Source organism: Tamandua tetradactyla, chromosome 24 (assembly GCF_023851605.1).
Source record: "Tamandua tetradactyla isolate mTamTet1 chromosome 24, mTamTet1.pri, whole genome shotgun sequence".
Taxonomy (NCBI): Eukaryota; Metazoa; Chordata; class Mammalia; order Pilosa; family Myrmecophagidae; genus Tamandua; species Tamandua tetradactyla.
Genome location: NC_135350.1, coordinates 20,977,811 through 20,998,260, shown reverse-complemented (window position 1 = coordinate 20,998,260; position 20,450 = coordinate 20,977,811). Strand labels below are relative to the sequence as shown.

At 33.7% G+C, this 20,450-nt stretch overlaps 1 protein-coding gene across 3 annotated transcripts in view; it reads right to left on the bottom strand.

Moving 5' to 3' along the window:
- Nucleotides 1-20,450, bottom strand: part of LOC143668084 (sodium/hydrogen exchanger 9B1-like) — a 91,448-nt gene that overhangs the window by 12,964 nt on the left and 58,034 nt on the right. For all 3 annotated transcript variants that reach the window (XM_077142665.1, XM_077142668.1, XM_077142667.1), the window contains 2 exons: nucleotides 4,657-4,832; nucleotides 589-695 (listed from right to left, as the gene is read on the bottom strand). In XM_077142665.1, coding sequence (XP_076998780.1) covers nucleotides 589-695; nucleotides 4,657-4,832 — 283 coding nt within the window. The remainder of the gene's footprint in view (nucleotides 1-588; nucleotides 696-4,656; nucleotides 4,833-20,450) is intronic.

Genomic DNA, 20,450 nt, shown 5'->3' with positions numbered 1-20,450 from the left:
CAGTTCCATAAAACATATCCAAGGAATTCTTAGAAAGTTCTATTTCTTTAGTCTGAAACAATTGTTATGGGGAAATCAGAATGGAAGTTATAGAAACACAGGAATACTGTCGTGGTCTTTAGGGAAGGAAAGGGTTAAATATATTAAGGTTGCCTTTGTCAAAGGGGAATGGGAGCAAATTTAAGTCAGCTATGATTTAGATAATGGGGAGCTACAAGGCAGGACCTTAGAAAATATGCAGAAATAAATGGAATCCTGTATCCCTCAGAAATCTTTCAGGAAAAGTTTTGGGGGAAAAATACTAGTAATAATTGTCAGGAGTCAATAGGCAAGCCAGCAGAGCAAAGGATGGGGTGGAGTGGAAAGGGGGTACTCTGAGTTAAGCACATTTTTCTGAAGCAGAGATTTCAGTCAAGGCCATTGACCTGGATAAATTATATTCGTGAGGTTCAGAGAGTAGGTATTGCAGACTACTTGATGAAAGAGTTTTTGATATTAAATTTAATATTTCATGGACCTTCTCAGAGTTCAAATTTTTGAAAGAAATTTTTAGGCAGTACACTTCCACCAAATAGATTTTCTATTTACCTGATCTCTATTGGGAAAATATTGAAGAAACATTCCCAAAACCACTCCTAGCAGCACACCAAGGATTACTTCCCACAAAGAGTTTAGGAGAGTAGTAAGCAGGTCACCTGTAAAGGCACACAGTAAGGAAAACATTTCACTGAGAAATATTTTCACATATCCTACACATCAGAAAGTCAAATCTAGGCATTTCATGAAGCTAAGTAAGCATTTTCAGAAATTTGTGAAAATGGACCTCTAACAACCACACATGTGAAAATATGTATCTATTTGATAAGTTAAACAAATACTCTTAAATAATTTAACATAATATATAACTCAGAAATTCAATTGCATAAATAGGCCAGGAAACAAAAAAGTAATAAGTCTAATAATATGCCCCTTACACATCCAGACTAAAATGCCAAGTGAAGTAAAAGAATGATTAGGACTTCAGATGTGGCCTCTCTCTCCAGCCAATATAATGAGCAGTCTCACCACCCTCCCCCTCTCTGCGTGGGACATGACTCCCGGGGGTGTGGACCTTCCTGGCAACGTGGGACAAAGATCTTGGAATGAGCTGAGACTCAGCATCAAAGGACTAAGAAAAACCCTAGAATGAGCTGAGAATTAACATCAAGGGATTGAGAGAACCTTCTCGACCAAAAGGGGGAAGAGTAAAATGAGACAAAATGTCAATGGCTGAGAGATTCCAAACACAGTCGAGAGGTTATCCTAGAGGTTATTCTTACGCATTAAGTAGATATCACCTTGTTGTTTAAGATGTAGTGGAGAGGCTGGAGGGAATTGCCTCAAAATGTAGTGCTGTGTTCCAGTAGCCATGTTTCTTGATGATGATTGAACAATGATATAACTTTCACAATGAGGCTCTGTGAATGTGAAAACCTTATGTCTGATGATCCTTTTAGCTACTATATCAACAGAAGAGTAGAACATATGGAATAAAAATAAATAATAGGGGGAACAAATGTTAAAATAAATTCAGTTTGAAATAGTGGTAAATGAAAGTGAGGGGTAAGGGGTATGGTACGTATAGTTTTTTTCTCTATTATCATTTTATTTCTTTTTCTGTTGTCTTTTTATTTCTTTTTCTAAATCGATGCAAATGCACTAAGAAATGATGAATATGCAACTATGTGATGATGTTAAGAATACTGATTGTATATGTAGAATGGAATGATATCTAAATGTTTTGTTTGTTAATTTTTTTTAATTAATAAAAAAAAGTTAAAAAAAAAAAAAGAATGAATAGGGCTGATGAGGGAGCCCCTTTGGCATCGAGCACATGCCTGGTAAGGGTTCAATAAGTATATCTTCTCTGATGCTCTATTATGAAAAAGAAACAAATGCTTTATAAACAAAAAGCACTGTTAAACAAAAATAATCAAAAAAATTATTTTAAGGCTAATTCAAGGAATATCCAAGGATCAACTGAATTTCCAATATATTTTATTTGCATTCATAGCTCCTTATAGTAATTAAATAAAATACTGACTCAGAGTCACCAAAAAATAGTTAAATTTGTTCTGTTTATTTGACTTTATAAAGTATGTAAAATATACATATTTTCTGTGAAAAATTAAGAAAAAACCACCACCAATATTTACAAGAATTCATATATGCTAAAGATGGCATTTCAATAAGTGGAAAAAGATGTAATGTTCAAAAACAGAGTTGAAAGAGCTAGGTAACTAGTTGGCTAAAAAAAAGTTAGATCTTTCTATATATCATATTCCAAAATACAGATGTATTATATAACCAATGCATAAAATCAAATTTTCAAAGTCCTGAGAATTTTAAGTGACAGTATACACAGTCATCAGTAGGAAAAGATTTTCTAAGCCTGTACTTGGCTTTTTTTTCCTTTTTTTTTTTTGTATGTTGTATGGTGGGGTCACAGTTCATTCTTTTTCCATGTGAGTATCCCATTATTGCAGCACCACTTGTTGAATTTTTTTCTTTTCTTTTTGTTTGTTTGGTTGTTTGGGGAAGTACAAGGGTTGGGACTTGGTTTAGTTTTTCACTTTCTTTGGTCCTCTCCAAATTAGCTTTGGTCTCCTATAATGTGTTCCCATAGCATCCTGTACTTCAATTTTCTAATATTTACCACACTTGTAATTACTTGTTTAATATAAGCTCTTTGTGAATATGGGCCACTTGGTCTTGATGATTTGGGAGGCAGTATAGAATTGGGTTACATGTGTGGGTCTGGAGTCAGATTGCCAGCGTTGGCATCTTGATTCCTATACTTAAAAATCCTGTGACCTTGAGAAAGTTACTTAACCTCTGTGCCTCAGATTCCTTACCTGTAAAATAAGCATAGAACTGATGTGACTATTAAATGAGTGGAAGAGTTATGGGACTCAACAAGTACCAAGCAAGTTCTCAATCAATGCTAATGTTGTTGTGTTTATCCTCAGTACTTAATACAGTAGCTGGCACAATGGAAGTGGACAAATTTTTTTTGAAAGAATGGTGGGTGCTAATAATGAAGGAAATGATTGCCAGATTTGACAATATAAAAATGTATGACTTCTGAATGGCCAATGACAGAAAGAGAGAGGAAGAAAAAGGGAGAAAGAGAGAGGGAGAGAGAGATACTACAATTACAAATGGGGAAAATTAATATATAAAGTAAAGGGTTAGTGTTCTAAATTTTATACAGAATATTGACAAATCAACGAATGCATTTGATTTAGATGAACTTATCTATAGGAAATAGGCAAAAGACCTCAAGAAAAGCTATTTACAAGAATCCCAAAGTGCCAGTGGTCACTGAACATGAACATTTGTTGAACATCACTAGTAATCAAAGTACTGCATTTAAAGAGATTCCACTTTTCATCTGTCAATTAACAAAGATAAAAAGATAAATACTTATTGCTGAGGAAGGTGAAGAAAAATGGCAAGTTTATGCACTTTGGGAGGACATGATAGTGGGGTAATATATTTCAAAACCTTCCAATTATATGTGCTTTTTAACTCAACAAACCCACTTTGAAGAGTAAGGAAATATTAAGATTGGGTAAAAAATATTTAGTGATAAGATGTTCAACAAAGCATTATTTTAAAAGTATAAATTGGAGTCACCTTCAGTTTTCATCAGGGTAAGTAATTATGGTACTGCCAAATAACAGAATACCACGGGTCAGGGGGAGAAACGATGCTATAGAAATAAATTTACCAAGGAAAACATGTGTGTGATATACAGTTAAGGGCAGAAGAACTCATGCTACAAGAAAGTAGAGTCAATGTTCAATGATTTTAATGGACGGAGAAAGGGAGGGAGGGAGAGAGAGCGGAAAGGAAGCCTGCATGAGAGAAGTTGAGAGGATTCAAATCAAAAGGTTCAGAATTATTTCTTGGATGCAATTATTGCATATATTTTTAAAAACCTTTTCCTTCTTTTTTCCCTTCTTATTTATATTTATTGATTTTAAAAGTAACTATAATATTACTTTTCAAATTAAAAAGTATTTGTTGCTTCAGTAGTACAAAGACTGAATTTCTGTCATTGCATATAATTAAAGCATTACTAAATGCAGAAATGCTTACTTTCATAATTTCTGCAGAGTGATACTCAATACCAGAGATCACCTTGGGGGTCAGAACTGGTATAAGATCTTGTCCCACCACAACTAAAAAGGCACACAGTTGTCTAGGCTTTCTACATAAGTTGTCTCGACAATATAGCAACCGGTTATTTATGAGGAAGGCCAAACATGTACATTTCAAAAACACTGCTTAAACATAATTAGTGTTAATGATACTGCAGCTCAAAATTTCCTAGTGAAAGCTGATAAAATTCCAAAGCAACAAGAGATGATAGTGACAATACAGGTTATCAAATTAATTGAAACACAGGGTTATCAAATGAAGTAATGATAAGTAGTGATTTCTTAACCTATTGACACGTCTTCCCTGGTCTAGAATGGGATTTTTATGAAGAATAAAAAGAAGTTAAATTTAAAAGTCTTGATTAACAAGTTAATAATAAAATCCTGAAACCTTGTTCAAAGAAGTAACGTAAAAGGCTATGAATAGTATGGAGGCTGTTGCATTGCTTACCTGAGGAGAAGACTATGCCCATGCATGCATTGAATCCAGTGATAGCCACAATGTCGTCTATACTGCTAGCAGCTACTAGTAAGGTTGGAATGCCTTTCTTAACACCATATCCATGTTCTTGCAAAAACAGCATGGAAGGGACAACAACAGCAGGAGACACAGCACCTAGTGTAAAACTGAAAGGGAGACTTTCAAAACCAATTTTAAAACATCTTTTCAAAAAACAAAACTGTTTTATATTAAACTTTATGATTTTAAATGCAAAAATTTTGTTTTTGAGTGAATGCTCTTTAGTAGCAATTTGATTCTTCATGCATTCTTTAGTGTTTGGTAAAATTTTAGAGAGATTTAGTTCCATGTGTTGGACTGAGCACAAATTGCAGCCTTTCTTTCTATCCCTAAATCCTTTGAAATGAAGATATAAAATTAATATGAAAATCCATAACCTGACTGCAAAACAAAAAGGGAACCCTTGATGAATGGACAAGACACTAAGTATATCACAAGAAGAATAAGAAGTAAACAGGTGAGGATTGAAAAAGGAAACCAAAGTCCAAAATGTGTACAAGTAAAGACTGCTACAAAAAATATGGTTTACTCCTAAAGGTGCTCCAAGCCCTGAAATGGTAGATGCTAAGAGCAGGATGGGACTCTAGGAAAACCAAAAGGGAAATAATTTGGAGTACCACTGTAGGAAGAGCCATAAGAATCTACCCTTCACACAATTCCCACCTCTTGAGCAAGGCAGTAAGGAACAAAGATGTCTATCCCCAAGAAGAAACGATGAGTGTAGGCACTAATTTACAAAGCCAAATGAGAAAATTCATGGGATGGTTGACGACGTCAGGAGTAACAGGGAAATTCCTACTCCTCTGTTGTCATATCTCATCCAGAACCCTGCCTCATGTTCTCCACATTCACTTTATAAGAGGCTGAAGTATACCCTATGTCAAGATGCTCTTGATGTCCCACTGAAACCCATTTACCAGGCCAGTGCACGTATTCCCAACTGCTACTTATTGTCTGCTAGCCCAACACCTGTACTTTTTTTCTGGAGACTTGTCCTGGCTGACAATAGCCTACCTGGGGATATTTGGAAGGTTTGTTTCTTTCTACCATCACTCACACCCCCCACCGCCCCCAGACAGCTGCTGCCACTGATTGATGTCTAACTGTCTAGTCCTTTTGCCTCTTGTCTGTACAACCTCTCTGGTACAGTTTATGCTTCAGACTTCCCTGTGGACTCAAGAAGAGACCAGACTCCTGTGACATCATATATTTGCCTAGCTCAATGGTTCCTGGACTTTGTTACACATTGGAATCATCTGCTTAATAAATCATCCTCAAATTTAGCAGCTTAAAACAACAAACACATTTATTATCTTAGCTTCTGTAGGACAGGAAGCTGGATGTGGCTTAGCTGTGTGCCTCAGACTCATTAGGTGAGTGAGGGATGTGTTTCCAAGCTTACTCATATGTTGGCAGGCCTTCAGTCCCTCACTAGAGGGGCTTGCCACAGGACCGCCTCACTACACAGCAGCTGGCTTCTCCCAAGGCAAGCAATTAAAGAAAATGGAAGGGAGTATGCAAGACAGAACCCATGGGTTTTATAACTTAATCTTGGAAGCAACACTCTAGCACTTCCGCTGTATTCTGCTTAATAGAAGTGAGTCAATAAATCTAGCCCATACTCAAGAGGAGGAGATTACATAAAGGCATAAACATCAGAAAGGAGGGATCTTTGTAGGTGATATTAGAGATTGCCTACCATACCTGGCACAACTGATGCCTGTCTCTCTTTCCAAGACAAGTTTAATTTAATTAGTATGGAGTGTGATCTGAGCATTGTAATTTTAAAAAGCTTCCAGGTGATGCTGCTGGCTATTTTTCTTCCATTGGAGCTTCCTTACTCTAAAGTTGCTGGATATAACTCCTGAGCCCCCATGGTTCATTCATATGATGGACTTGACTGCGATAGGCTCATACTCATAACGGCCTGCTGCTGAACTGTTTTTAGTGGCAGATTTTGTGTTCATGGCTTGCTCACCTACACCAACGAAATGTGGTCCTTCTTTCATATTCAAACCAGAACTTTGGGAATTTCTGAGACTTGACTGAGCATGAACTGTTTGTTATATGAACCCGGCCTACCTTGTTGTTTTCTCATATTAAGAAATGTACATCTACTTGGTTTTTGGCATCATATTGGTAATGGAGAAGCAATTTTAGTTATGTTTAGCAAGTGAATTCAAGGTTTCTAGGACTTGATTTGCACTTTGCTTATGAGTATCACAATAAAAGCCATTTTAATTTATCTAAATAAAACATTTCGCTTTTCTGTCAATGACAACAAAAGCTCCCAGGTGATGATAATATGTAGCAAAGTTTGGGAACTACTGACTGACTTACCCTAGCCATATCCTGCTTTCTTTACTTAGAGGTTTATCCTTACATGTGCCTCAAAAGAATCACTTGCTTAAAAATCTTAATCTCAGTCTACTTAACATATGGTGCCTTCCTTCGTAGCTTGACTGGCCTATTCCCCGCAAGAAGGTAACAGTAAACAGATTAGAAATCGTAAATTCATAGGAAGTTTAAAAAATGAGCTCTCATTTCCAAATATTTGGGAAAAGTCAACACTTTGAAATGAGGCATCATGTTCATTAAATGAAAGAATTTACACCTGAGGAAAGAAGACATACCAGAGAAAGAACAACCAGAATATAAATAATATCCACAGTCAGTAGTGCTTCTGTACACTAGTAATGAGCAATCTGAGGAGGAAATCAAGAAAAATTCCATTTACAATAGGAACTAAAAAAATAAAACATCTAGGAATAAACTTAACCAAGAATGTAAATGAATTGTACACAGAAGACGACAAAATATTGCTAAAAGAAATCAAAGAAGACCTAAATAAATGGAAGGACATTCTGTATTCATGGATAGGAAGCCTAAATATCATTAAGATGTCAATTCTACCCAAATTGATTTACAGATTCAATGCAATCCTAATCAAAATTCCAACAGCCTACTGTACAGAAATAGAAAAACCAATTATTAAAATTATTTGGAAGGGTAGGGGCCCAAAATAGCCAAAAGCATCTTGAAAAAGAAGAACAAACTTGGGGGGATTACATTTCCTGATGTTAAAGTATACTACAGTGCTACAGTGGTAAACCAGCATGGTACTGGCATAAAGATAGATATATTAACCAACAGAATAGAACTGACAGTTCAGAAATAGATCTTACCTCTATGACCAACTGATATTTGACAAAGCTGCCAAGTCCGCTCAATTAGGAAAGAACAGTCTCTTCAACAAATGCTGCTGGGAGAACTGGATATCCATATGGAAAAGAATGAACAAGGACCCCTATCTTATCGTTATACAAAAGTAACTAAAAATGGACCAAAGACCTAAATATAAGAACTAGTACCATGAAACTCCAAGAAGAAAATGTAGGAAAGCATCTCCAAGGTCTTGTGGTAGTTAATGGTTTCTTAGACTTCACACTGAAAGCACAAGCAATGAAAGAAAAAATAGATCAAGGGGACCTTATCAAAATTAAAAACTTCTGTGCATCAAGACTTTGTCAAGAAAGTGAGAAGACAACCTACTTAATGGGAAAAAGTATTTGTAAAGTACATATCTGATAAGAGCTCAATATCCAGAAAATATAAAGAAATCCTACACTCAACAATAAAAAGACATACAACTTCATTAAAAAATAGACAAAAAACTTCAAAAGACATTTCCCAAAGAGGAAATCCAAATGGCTAAAAAGCACATGAAAAGAAAATCACTAGCTAGTAGGGAAATGTAAATCAACAGCACAATGAAATATTTCATATCTACTAGAATATCCATTATTCAAAAAACAGAAAACTACAAATGTTGGAGAGGATGTGGAGAAATAGGAAGACTCAATCATTGCTGGGGTGATTGTAAAATGGTGTAGACACTATGGAAGACAGTTTAGCAGTTCATCAAGAAGCTAAGTATAGAATTACCATATGATCCTGCAATCATGCTACTAGCTATGTACCCCAAAGAACTAATAGCCCAGACTTGAATATATATTTTTACACCAATGTTCACAGAAGCATTATTCACAATTGTCCCAAACTGGAAGCATCCAAGTTTCCATCAATGAATGGATAAACAAAATGTGGTATAAAGATACAAGGGAATATAATTCTGCTGTAAAAAGGAATGAAGTCCTGATGCATGCAACAACAGGGATGAAACTTGAGGACATTATTGAGTGAGATAAGCCAGACACAAAAGGACAAATATTGCATGATTTCACTGTTATGAGCTAATTATAATAGGCAAACTCATGCAGTTAGTCTAGAATACACATTACCAGGAGATATATGGGGTTAGGGGAGATGGAGCTGGTGTTTAACTTGTACAGATTTTCCATACAGGCTGATGGTAATGATATGGAAATGGATGGTGGTGATGGTAGCACATTATTGTGAGTGGAGCTAACAGTACTGACTTGTATAGCTGAATGTAGTTAAAGGGGAAATTTTAGGGTGTTAGTAGAATAAAAATGGAAGGATAAACATAAGATTGTACAACACAGTGAACCCTTTTATAAACAGAGTATAGTTAATAGTAAAAGTATGTTCTTTAATGAATTACAACAAGAGTATGGCACTATTGCAAAGTGTTAATAATAGGGAGGTATATGGGGAAAATAAATCTAATGTAAAGTGTAGGCAATAGTTAATAATACTGTTTCAATCATTTTTAATGAATTGTAACAGTTGTAACTACTGTTATAAAAATAGTACAATTATAAGACAGTGCTATCAACAACTGTAACAAATGTTCCACACTGGTGCAAGATGTTTGTGGTGGAGTGGGAATTCTGTATTTTATGCATGACTGTTTGGTAAACCCACAACTTCTCCAATAAAAATTCAAAATTGTAAAAAAAATATGAAGCAGAATAGTTTAGATGTTAAATACAGAGGCTCCATCTAGGTAGAACCAAAACTGGCTTGTCTGTTCCTAAGAAAACCATGCAACATTGCTTTGCCTCAGTTTATATTCAAAAAGGGAATAATAATAGTATCTACAGCGTAGGGCTGTGGTGAGGATTAAAGTTAATACTTTTGAAGCACTTTATAAAACGCTTGCTACAGGGCAAGATTATATAAATGCTTGCTACCATCTTAATCATTATGATTGTCATTACAAGAAAATGCTGAGCAGCAAAACATTGCTAAATTTATGCAAGCACTAATTATAAAGAAAACTTAAAAATAATCTTGGACTAAAATTCAGGTTATATCAACTGGTGGGAGAATATATGAGGGAGTGGAGACAAGTAAAAAACAAGACACAAATTTAAGTAAGTGTTTTTCAAATGACTTAGGAGAAGAATCATTAGAAGAACGGTTTCTAATTTCTAAACATTATAGGAATAAACAAAAATGGAACAAGGAAAATTCTCTTAACCCAACAAAAGTCAGGAAAAGTGAAAAGTTACAGCATTCACAAAAAAGTATAATATTTTAAAAATTAAAGAAAAGCAGGAATATGTCTAAATTGTCTATAATGAAGCTGTCAGACTGGATTAAAAACATCTAGGTGTTGGTAGTAAGATACACATCTAAACAAGTGGTATATGAAAGTTGGAAATTATAAAACTGATGTACAAATTGGTTTATTCCAAAAATGAAAATTTGGTTTATATTAGAAAATTAATCAAAGAAATTCACTACATTAATGGAATGAAGCGAACAATTATTTGATAAAATTCTACCTTCGTTTATGATAAAAACTTTTAGCAAACTGAGAATAGAGGGGAACTTCCTTAAGCTGATATAGCATAGCTAAACAAATTATGACAAATAAAGCATCAAGACAGAGATACCTGCTATCAACACTCTAATAAACATTTTATTGAAGGTCTTAACTGGTGACATGTGGAAAGAAAAATAAATAAATGGTATACATGTTTGAAAGGAAAATGTAAAGCTATCATTATCCATAGATGACTTGATTATACATGTAAATAAACCAATGTAACCTATAGATACAGTTTTTGAATAATAAGTGGCTGCAAGGCAGCTGGAAATAAAAGCAATACAGGAAATAAATCATATTTCTAGGTTCTAACAACAAATAAGATAATAACATATTTCAAAGTATTATTATTATTATTACTATTATTGGGTGCATGGTCCAGGAACCGAACCTGGGTTTCCTGCATGGAAGGTGAGCATTTTACCATCAAAGTTATTATTTATAATGGTATAAAAAGCTATCAAAGGTCTAGGGATAAATGTAATTGACTATATAAAGGACACATATGCAGAAAAAAATATAAATTAGAGACTATCTAATAAATGGAAGGAAATACCTTGAACATGTATTGAATGATTCAAAATTGTAAAGATATCAGTTCTCCTCAAATTGACCTATAGAGTTAATATAATCTTAGTCAAAATATTAATTTTGGGGTAGAAATTGGTAAACTGATTCTAAATTTATATGGAAATAAAAAGAGTCATGAATAGCTTTCTTTTTGCAGAAGATCATACAAGTGGGAATATTTGTCCTAACAGATATTAAGACTTAATACCTACATTAATTCAGACAGAGGATAGACAGAGTGTGTAAGAATAGAGTGTCCAGAGACTGACTAAAACGGCAGTGGGAAGAAGGGTTCTTTAAATGAATGGTACTCGGTCAATTGAATTACCATTAGAAGAAATAAAAAGAAGAAGAAAATATTTGGCCCATCTCCCACCGAACACAAAAATCAATTTAATGATCATGATGATGAATATGCAACTATGTGATGATATTGTGAATTGCTGAGTGTATGTGTTGGGAATGTTTGTGTTTCTTGTAATTTTTTTCAATTAATAAAAAATTAAAAAAAATCAATTTAAGGGAGACTGTAGATTTAAACAATACTGGCAAAAGAGTAGTTTCTAGACATAATATAGGAGAATATCTTTATGACTTTGGGGATAGGGAATGATTTCTTAAACAAGAATCAAAAAGCATTAACAATGAAGGAAAAGATGGATAAATTGGACTATATTAAAAATAAGAATTTCTACCATTAAGAGAGTGAAAAGGGAAGTTGCAATACAGAAGATATTTGTATCATATTTAAAAAGGAAATAGTATCCAGGTTATGTTAAGAACTCCTACCAATTAATAAGAAAAAGCAAACAAAAACATTAGAAATATGGAAAAGAGACTTGGACAAACACTATTTACTCCCATAATAAATTTGGGATGCAAGAAATCACAACACAAACACCAGAATTGCTTAAATTAGAAAGACATGATTCCAAGAGGTGAGAGAGATGTGGAGTACCAAGAACTCTGTAATACTACTGGTGGAAATATAAATTAGAAATACTCCAAGATATTTGGCATAATATAATACATTTAAACTTATCTTATGAATTAACAATTCCATTCCTGTTATATACTTATAGAAAACTTTGTCCATAGATATGTATAATAATGTTCATAAGAATGTTATTAATAATAGCCCCCAACTAGAAGCAATCCAAATTCACACTGACAATACAATTGATAATAAATTTTAGTTTAGTTATATAATGGAACACTATACATCAAAGAAACTTAATGAACCACGTTTAAGCACAACAATATAAATGAATATAATGTTGAGTCAAAGAAAGCAGGCACTAAAGAATAAGTAATGCATGATTTCATTTATATAAAATATAACTACAGGTAAAGCCAAAATATAGTGTTAGAAGTTAGGGTAGTATTTATTTGTGGGGAAGAGGAAGGAAAGTGGTTAGGAGAGGGCACAAGGGCACCTTGGAGGTACCCACTTTCTTTATCTGGGTAGTGGTTACATTTTGATAATTCAATGAGCTGTACATTGTTTTTGCACTTTTCTGAATGTGAGTTATATTTTGATTAAAAAGTTTAAGAATTAAAGTTTAGAGAAATTAATTCCAAAGAAAGAGAAACCCAAACTGGAATAGAAATAATATCCAATAACACAGAATTTCAAATAGGTAAGTATTAAAAAGGGAAAGGAGGATACTTGATATTGAGAAATAAATCCACCAGGAACATATAATAATCATGGCCCTTTGTTACCTAATAACTTAGTTTTGAAATGTATACAGCAAAAATAGATAAATATTATCAGATGTCAAGGTGTTCGCAGAGATGTATCAAGAACTTAAAATAAGCATAATGAATATACTAATCAAGATAGGTAAAGATAATGGCAAAAAGAACAAGAAAACACATAAATGTAACAAGTTAAAATATTTGGTGTATAATTATAGTTGAAATAACACAAGTTGTCATTCAAATGTGAGGGTTTAATTAAAATATTCTCAAAACCTACAAGACTTCAAAAATTTATGACATAAAGATCTACATTAACAACATTCGGAGACAATCAAATAAAAGGAAAAATAAATCCAGGAATTGTTGCAAGAGAAAAACAAACTACACATATTAAAATACCTTCATGACGTTTGTACATATTTTTATTTATAAAAGAAAGAAAGCTAACACCACAAAAATAAATAAAAATTGATTTCTGCTGGATTTCAGACTAAAAGCAAAAGGAACTTTTGATGCAAAGCTCCCTCAGACCCCTCCTCAGTGTCCTTGGCAGGTCCAAGGACACAGATATGAACCAGTTGCCATAATTAGCTAGTGCTGTATCCTCCAGACAGCACACTGCTGATAACATCATTGTCTCACCCTGCCTGATATATGCATCTGCCCACCAAAGGAGAACACCTCAGCAATCTACCATACCCTAAGTCAAGAAGCCCCCAACCAATCAAGGGACAACACACCAGTTAGTGGGCACCTTCCCCTCCTGGCATCACTTTCCATTTAAAACACAGCTCCCAGAAGAAAGAACTGGAGCCATTTTCTTTTTCTTCCCTCTGGCTCCCCAGGCAGGAGCCAATTTCAGGCTCCTACCTGCTTTCTTCTTTTCACTCTCCCACTTGTCTCCTCTCTACTTTATTCCTTCAATAAATTTGTTAATCTTTGACTCACTGTCTCCTGTGGAATCCTTAACGACCCTGGGCCTAATAATTTCCATTATGAAAACTGTCTTAAAATGCTAGATATAAAAATGAAGGGCTTTGAAGTAGAAATGGCATAAGAATTATAATAAGATATTAAACTGGACAAAGCATTAGAAAAGATATCACAATTCAATCTCATTCATGATCTTAGAGTTAAAAAGCCTAAATAAGTATGACAAATTGAATCCATCATTTTGTTAAAAAAAATAAAAAGGCAAACCCACTAGGTGAATGCAAGGATGTTTTTACGTTAGGAAACACCACCAATATAATTCATTATATTATCAGATTGAAAGGGAAAGTATACCCAAAGACTTTTTTGATAAAAAAAAAACAAGAAATAGGAGAAAGTTTTAATCTTTAACTTAATAAAAAGCATCTACCAGCATCATATATTAAACACCATATTGATGGTAAAATATTGGACATATGCTCATTAAAATAATTAAAAAGGAAAAAAATATGCTTTTATCTCATCATTATTCAACATTGACCTGGAAGGCTTCGGTAACACAGCAATGTAAGAAATAGAGATTGCAGTACAAATACTACAATTTGAAAATAAAAAGAATGAAATTTAACTATTTGCAGATGGGATGCTAATATGAGAGCTCTCAGAAGCACTAATCTAAGTATTCAGTAAGGCAGCCCCATACAAGATCAACTTTAAAAATTAGAGGTAGGGGGTGGGCCGCGGTGGCTCAGCGGGCAAAGTGCTTGCCTGCCATGCCGGAGGACCTCGGTTCGATTCCCGGCCCCAGCCCATGTAAAAAACAAACAAACAAACAAAATACAATAAAACAAGAAAATGTTTAAAGATGTTTCCCTTTCTTCCTTCCTTCCATCCTTCCTTCCTTCTCTCTGTCTTTCCTTCCCTTCCTCCCTCTCTCTTTAAAAAAAAAAAAAAAAAATTAGAGGTAGGATATCTGCTTACTTCCATGAAGGAATAACAGGTTATGGAATTGTCCTCCTGCTGGAAATACCTAGGAAAGTATGCAAAAAAAAAACAAAAAAAGTGTTTGTAGACACTGGGAAAGAGACCACACAGGACCGTCACAAATAAGAAAAGGGGAACATATAAAGTGAGCCCCACCATTGTGCATTATTTCTCCTTGGAGGCAATTTCCAGGTTTCTGTGCAGGGAGGAGGCAACTAAATAGAGCCAGAAATCTTGCAGACTTGAGGAGACAGAAAACAGTTTGGGGAAGCCAAGACAGCTAGAATTTTCAGGTCAGCACCTGAGTTAGAAAACTACATAAAACAAAGAAATTTGGATTGGAGTCTCTTTGTGTCTTTGGCAGAATAACAATGAGTATAACAGTTAAAAACCCACCAGACTGAACAAGCACAACTCCTGGAGAAAGAATTGTGATTGAGAGATAAGATGATTACTTACTAGAGAGGGCAGAAGACTGGGAAACCTTCAAGTTCCACCACCTGCAGTGGAGAGGATTTATCCAAACCATGCGACATTCAATGCAGACTTAAAAGGGCCACACCATAGAAGGCGGCTAAATTAGAAATATGGTAAAGGCTAATATAGGTTTTCCCTAAAAGATCGTAAAAACAAACAAATGATCAACTAATTCACAAAAAAACTTAAAATTGCCTTCCAGGGCAAAGTCCAACACTCTTTAAAGAAAAACAACAAAATCAGCCTTTGATGATGTAAAAAAAGTTCAATATCTAGTCAATAATTATTAGACATAACAGACAAGACAATAATTATTAGATATAACCAAGAGGGAAAAAAATCAGTCAATATAAATAGACCCAGAAATGCTAGAGATGATGGAATTGTTTTGGTAGATGAGTACCTCAAAGAATCTGTTATAACATACATCCCATTGCTCAAGGGTTGAAAGGAAAACACATGAACATAATGATGAGAGAAATGGAAGATATCATAAAGTGGCAAATGGAACTGAAGAAATAAAACTTTCAGTATCTGAAATGAAAATATCACTGTATATATAGCAGTAAGTGAAAGTTAAATACTGATGAATAAAATGTTTATGAAATAAAGGCTGAAAATTTCCCACTTATGATGAGAAACTTAAGAAACCACACACTGAAGAAGCACAATAAACCCAGTGTGAGATAAATATAAAGAAAATCACAATATGGCACATCATAGTCAAATTGTTGAAAACCACTGGTTAAAGAGAACATTTTAAAGGCTGCCACAGAATAAAAATGCATACAGAGTAACACAGGTAATAACCGTAACCTTCTTGACAGAAATTATGCAAACCTAAAGATAATGGAAAACATCTTTAAAGTAATGGAAAAAAAAACCCTGTTGATCTAGTATTCCATATCAGCAGAAATATCCTTTGGAAAACATTAAACAAGAACGTTTTCAGACAAACCAAAGCTGCAAGGAGTCATTGCTAACAAATCTGTACTACAAGAAATGTTAAAAGAAGTTCTAAAAGCAAGAGAAAAATGATAGGTAAAATTTTGTATCTACATAAAAGAATAAAGTGCTACAAATGGTAAATTTTGCATAAATATATGACATTTTCCAATCTCATTAAAAGATAATTGACTGTTTAAAGCAAAAATAATAAAAATGTAAAGATATTGCATTTTACATGAAGTGGTATATTTCATGTAACTTGAAGGTAGACCAGAGTAAGTGAAAGATTTATGTTGTAAATCATAGGACAACTATTAAAAAAGTAAAAGAAAAGACATAGTCACACGTGAATATATAAAAGTGAATAATGAAAAAATCAATAAATTGAAAAATGTGCAGTAAAAGAGGAAAGGAGAACTAAGAAAAGGAGCAAATATAAAAAAATTATAAAGTAGTAGATTTAAATGGTAGATTTAAAAACTATTAAGCAAATCAGTAATTATATTAATGCAAATTGTCCAAGTACTCCATTTAAAAGACAGAAATTACCACACCACACTTGATTTAAAAAAAATTGTTTTCTACAAGAAACTGACTTTAAAGTAAATATGCAAATATAAATTATATTCTTTTCCAGAAACCTACAATCTCCAGATAGGTCCCTGGACCAGATAAGACCTGTAACCTAGAGGGGCCAGCCTCTCTAGAACATCAGCTAGTTCCATCTCCCTACCCCATATTATTGACAGCCCCTTCCAACATGAAAAAGTTAGAATGGCCACAGCCCAAATACCCCTCAAGAGTGGGAGAAAAATCAACGGTGATGGTGGAGTTATACAGAGGTGGTAGGGTTTAACAAATGAGTATGATTGCTGAATCAGTATATTGATATTTCTTTTAGTCTCCAGTACCTTAGAGCAGTCGGGAGTAAAAACCTAAAATTGTGGCATTGTAACCCATACCAAACTCTGAAATCTGTTCCACAACTACCTGTTGTGCTGTGCTTTGAAATGTATTGCTTTTTTGTATGTATATTATTTTTCACAAAGAAGAAAAAAAGTTGTATGTGATGATAAAAAAATATTTATTCCTTTTAATCTTAAATGTTCTGGAGCAGCTAGAAGGAAAAATCTAAGATGACAGTTTGGTAGTCCACGAGAAACTCTGGAATCTGTCCTGTAACTACTTGTTGAAGAGTGTTTTGAAAATGACTGCTTTTTCCTTTCTTTGCTTTGTACATATGTTATACTATACAATAAAAAGTTAACAACATATAAATTATATTCCTATTTATTACCAGTGAATAATAGGAAGTTAAAATAAAAAAATATAATACCCAAGAGTATAAAAAATAAAAAAATACTTAAAAATAAATTTAACAGGGCGGGCCGCGGTGGCTCAGCGGGCAAGAGTGCTTGCCTGCTATGCCGGAGGACCCCGGTTCGATTCCCGGCCCCAGCCCATGTAAAAACAAACAAACAAACAAACAAAAAATATAATAAAACAAGAAAATGTTTAAAGATGTTTCCCTTCCTTCCTTCTATCCTTCCTTCCTTCTCTGTCTTTCCTTCCCTTCCTCCCTCTCTCTTTAAAAAAAAAAAATAAAAAAAATAAATAAATAAATAAATAAATAAATTTAACAAATATATGTGAGACCTGTATGATAAAAACTACAAAACATTGCTGAGAGAAAATAAAGAAGGCTCAAATAAATGGAGAGATTATACCATGTTCATGGATTGGAAAACTCTATATTACTTAAGTTAGTTGTTTCCAAATTGATCTTTGGATTCAACCCAATCTCAATCAAAATCTCACAGTCATCTCTTGGGTAGAAACTGACAAGCCTATTCTAAAATGTATCTGGAAATGCAAAAGACTTACAATATCCAAACAACCTGGAAAAAGAGAACAATTTGGAGGATTTACACTACCTTATTTCAAGAGTTACCACAGAGCTACCATCAAGACAATATAGTATTGGTGTGAGGAGAGAAATATAAATCAGTGGTATAGAATACAGTGTCCAGAAATAATCACACACATATATGGGTCTATTGATTTTCATAAAAGGGGCCACGATAGTTCAATGTGGAATGGATAGTACTTTCAATAAATGACACTGGATTAACTAGTAGCTTTTAAGAAGAAAATGGACCTCAACCTTTATCTCACAACATCCACAAAAATTGACTGAAAATGGGTCATAAACCTAAATTCAAAAACTGTAAAACCTTTATAAGAAAATACAGAAAATCATGATGACCTTGATTGGAGTAGGCAAAAATTTCTAAATCCTTACACAAAAGCACAAACCATAAAGGAAAAAATTTACAAGTTGAACAACAACAAAATTTAAATCTTCTGCTTTTTGAAAGAAACTATTAAGGAAATGAAAGGCAAGTCACACACTTGGCAAACACAACTGAAATACAAATATCAGACAAAGGACTTGTATCCAAAATATAAAACTGACCCTTAAAACACAATAATAAGGAAATGAAGAACTCAATTTTTAAAATTGGCAAAAGATTTGAACTGACACCTCATCAAAGAAGATATAAATATGTTTAATGTCAGTAGTTGTGCTGTTTGAAGCTGCATGTACCCCAGAAATACATATCCTTAAACTTAACCCATTCTTGTAGATGTACCCATTGTAAGTAGGACATTTTGATGAGGTTACTTCAGATAAGGTGTGTCTCACCTCAAAAGGATGGATCTTAATTCTATCACTGGAAGCCTTTAAAACAGAGTGAATTCAAAGAGAGAATGCCTGAGGAAGCAAGAAGCTCAAATGGAACCTAGAAGAGAAGGAAGAGACCAGGAAACTACCATGTACCTTGCTATGTGACAGGAATCAAGGATCATTGTCAGCCAGCCAGGAATGCTACAGGTCCTTGGGGAGAAAGCATTGCCTTAATGCTTTGTTTTGGACATTTTTCTGGCCACAAAACTGTGAGTGAATAAATTCTCATTGTTTAATCTGAACCATTTCATGGTATTTGATTTGAGTAACCTAAGAAACTAAAACAATAGTTAACAAAGAATTGTGAATTAAAATCACAAAGTGATATCACTACATACCTAATAAAAGTGCTGAAGTAAATATATGGACATTTACCAAGTATTAGAGAGGATGTGGACAACATAGATTTTCAAACATTGCTAGTGTTAATATAAAATACTATAATACTTTGGGAAACTAGCAATCCATTCCATTCTTAGGTATATAGCTAAGAAATGAAAACCAATATCCACGTGAAAACTTAAATGTAAATTTCCATCCCTGCTTTGTTTGTAATAGCCTTAAACTGGAACAACCCAAATGCCCATCAACAGATGAATGGATGAACTTTGTAGTAAATACATACAATTAAATACTACTCAGTAATAGAATGGAATGAACTATTCATAATATGAATGCATTTCAGAAATATCTCGTGGATTGAAAACCAGAAACAGAAGTGTACATGCTCTATGATTACACTTATATAAAACCCTAGGAAAAAAGTCTAGTCTGTTGTGACTGAAAATAGATGATGAGAAATTGACCAGAAGAGGACACAAGAGAACTTTTAGAGGTAATGGAAATGTTCTACATCTTGATTGTACTATTGGTTACATGAATATATAAATTTCTCAAATTGTTCACTAAAAAGGCTGTTCATTTTGTTGTATGAAATAAAGATGGTATTTTTTAAAAAGTAGTATCTTTCTTATACATCTGCAAAGATAAATAGAAAGTGTTATGGGAAAAAGTCCTATTTGTAACATCAATAAAAAACAAAATACCTAAGAATATAACTATGAAAATAGACCTTTATAAAAAGTAGAAATAAATATTTGGTACTTAAGATAGCATCTGAACACTTAAATAGATGTTCCACATTTTTGGATAAAAAGCCTCAATATTGAGAGGTGTGATGGTAGCTCAGCAGGTGAATTCTTGTGTGCCATGCCAGAGACCCAGGTTCAATTCCTGGTGCCTGCCCAGGCAAAAGGAAAAAGAAAAAAAAAAAGCCTCAATATTGTAAGATGTCATCTCTCTGCCAAATTAATCTATTAATTTGGTGTTATACCAAAACAAAATCCTTGTAGAATTTTTCATTGAACTTTGACATTGAACTTTAGACTGATTTTAAAAACCATTTAGAAGAATAGAGCCTATAATGATGGACTACATCAATATAGAAAAAGAGATACTTTACGTAAAAGTAAAATAATTAAAACCCTTGTAATAGTGATATTGAAATAAATGAAATAGATTGTAAGAAAACAAAATACAAAGCATATAAACAAATCTATGGGACTCGTGCAAGATAAAATTGACATTTCAAGTCATTGAGGA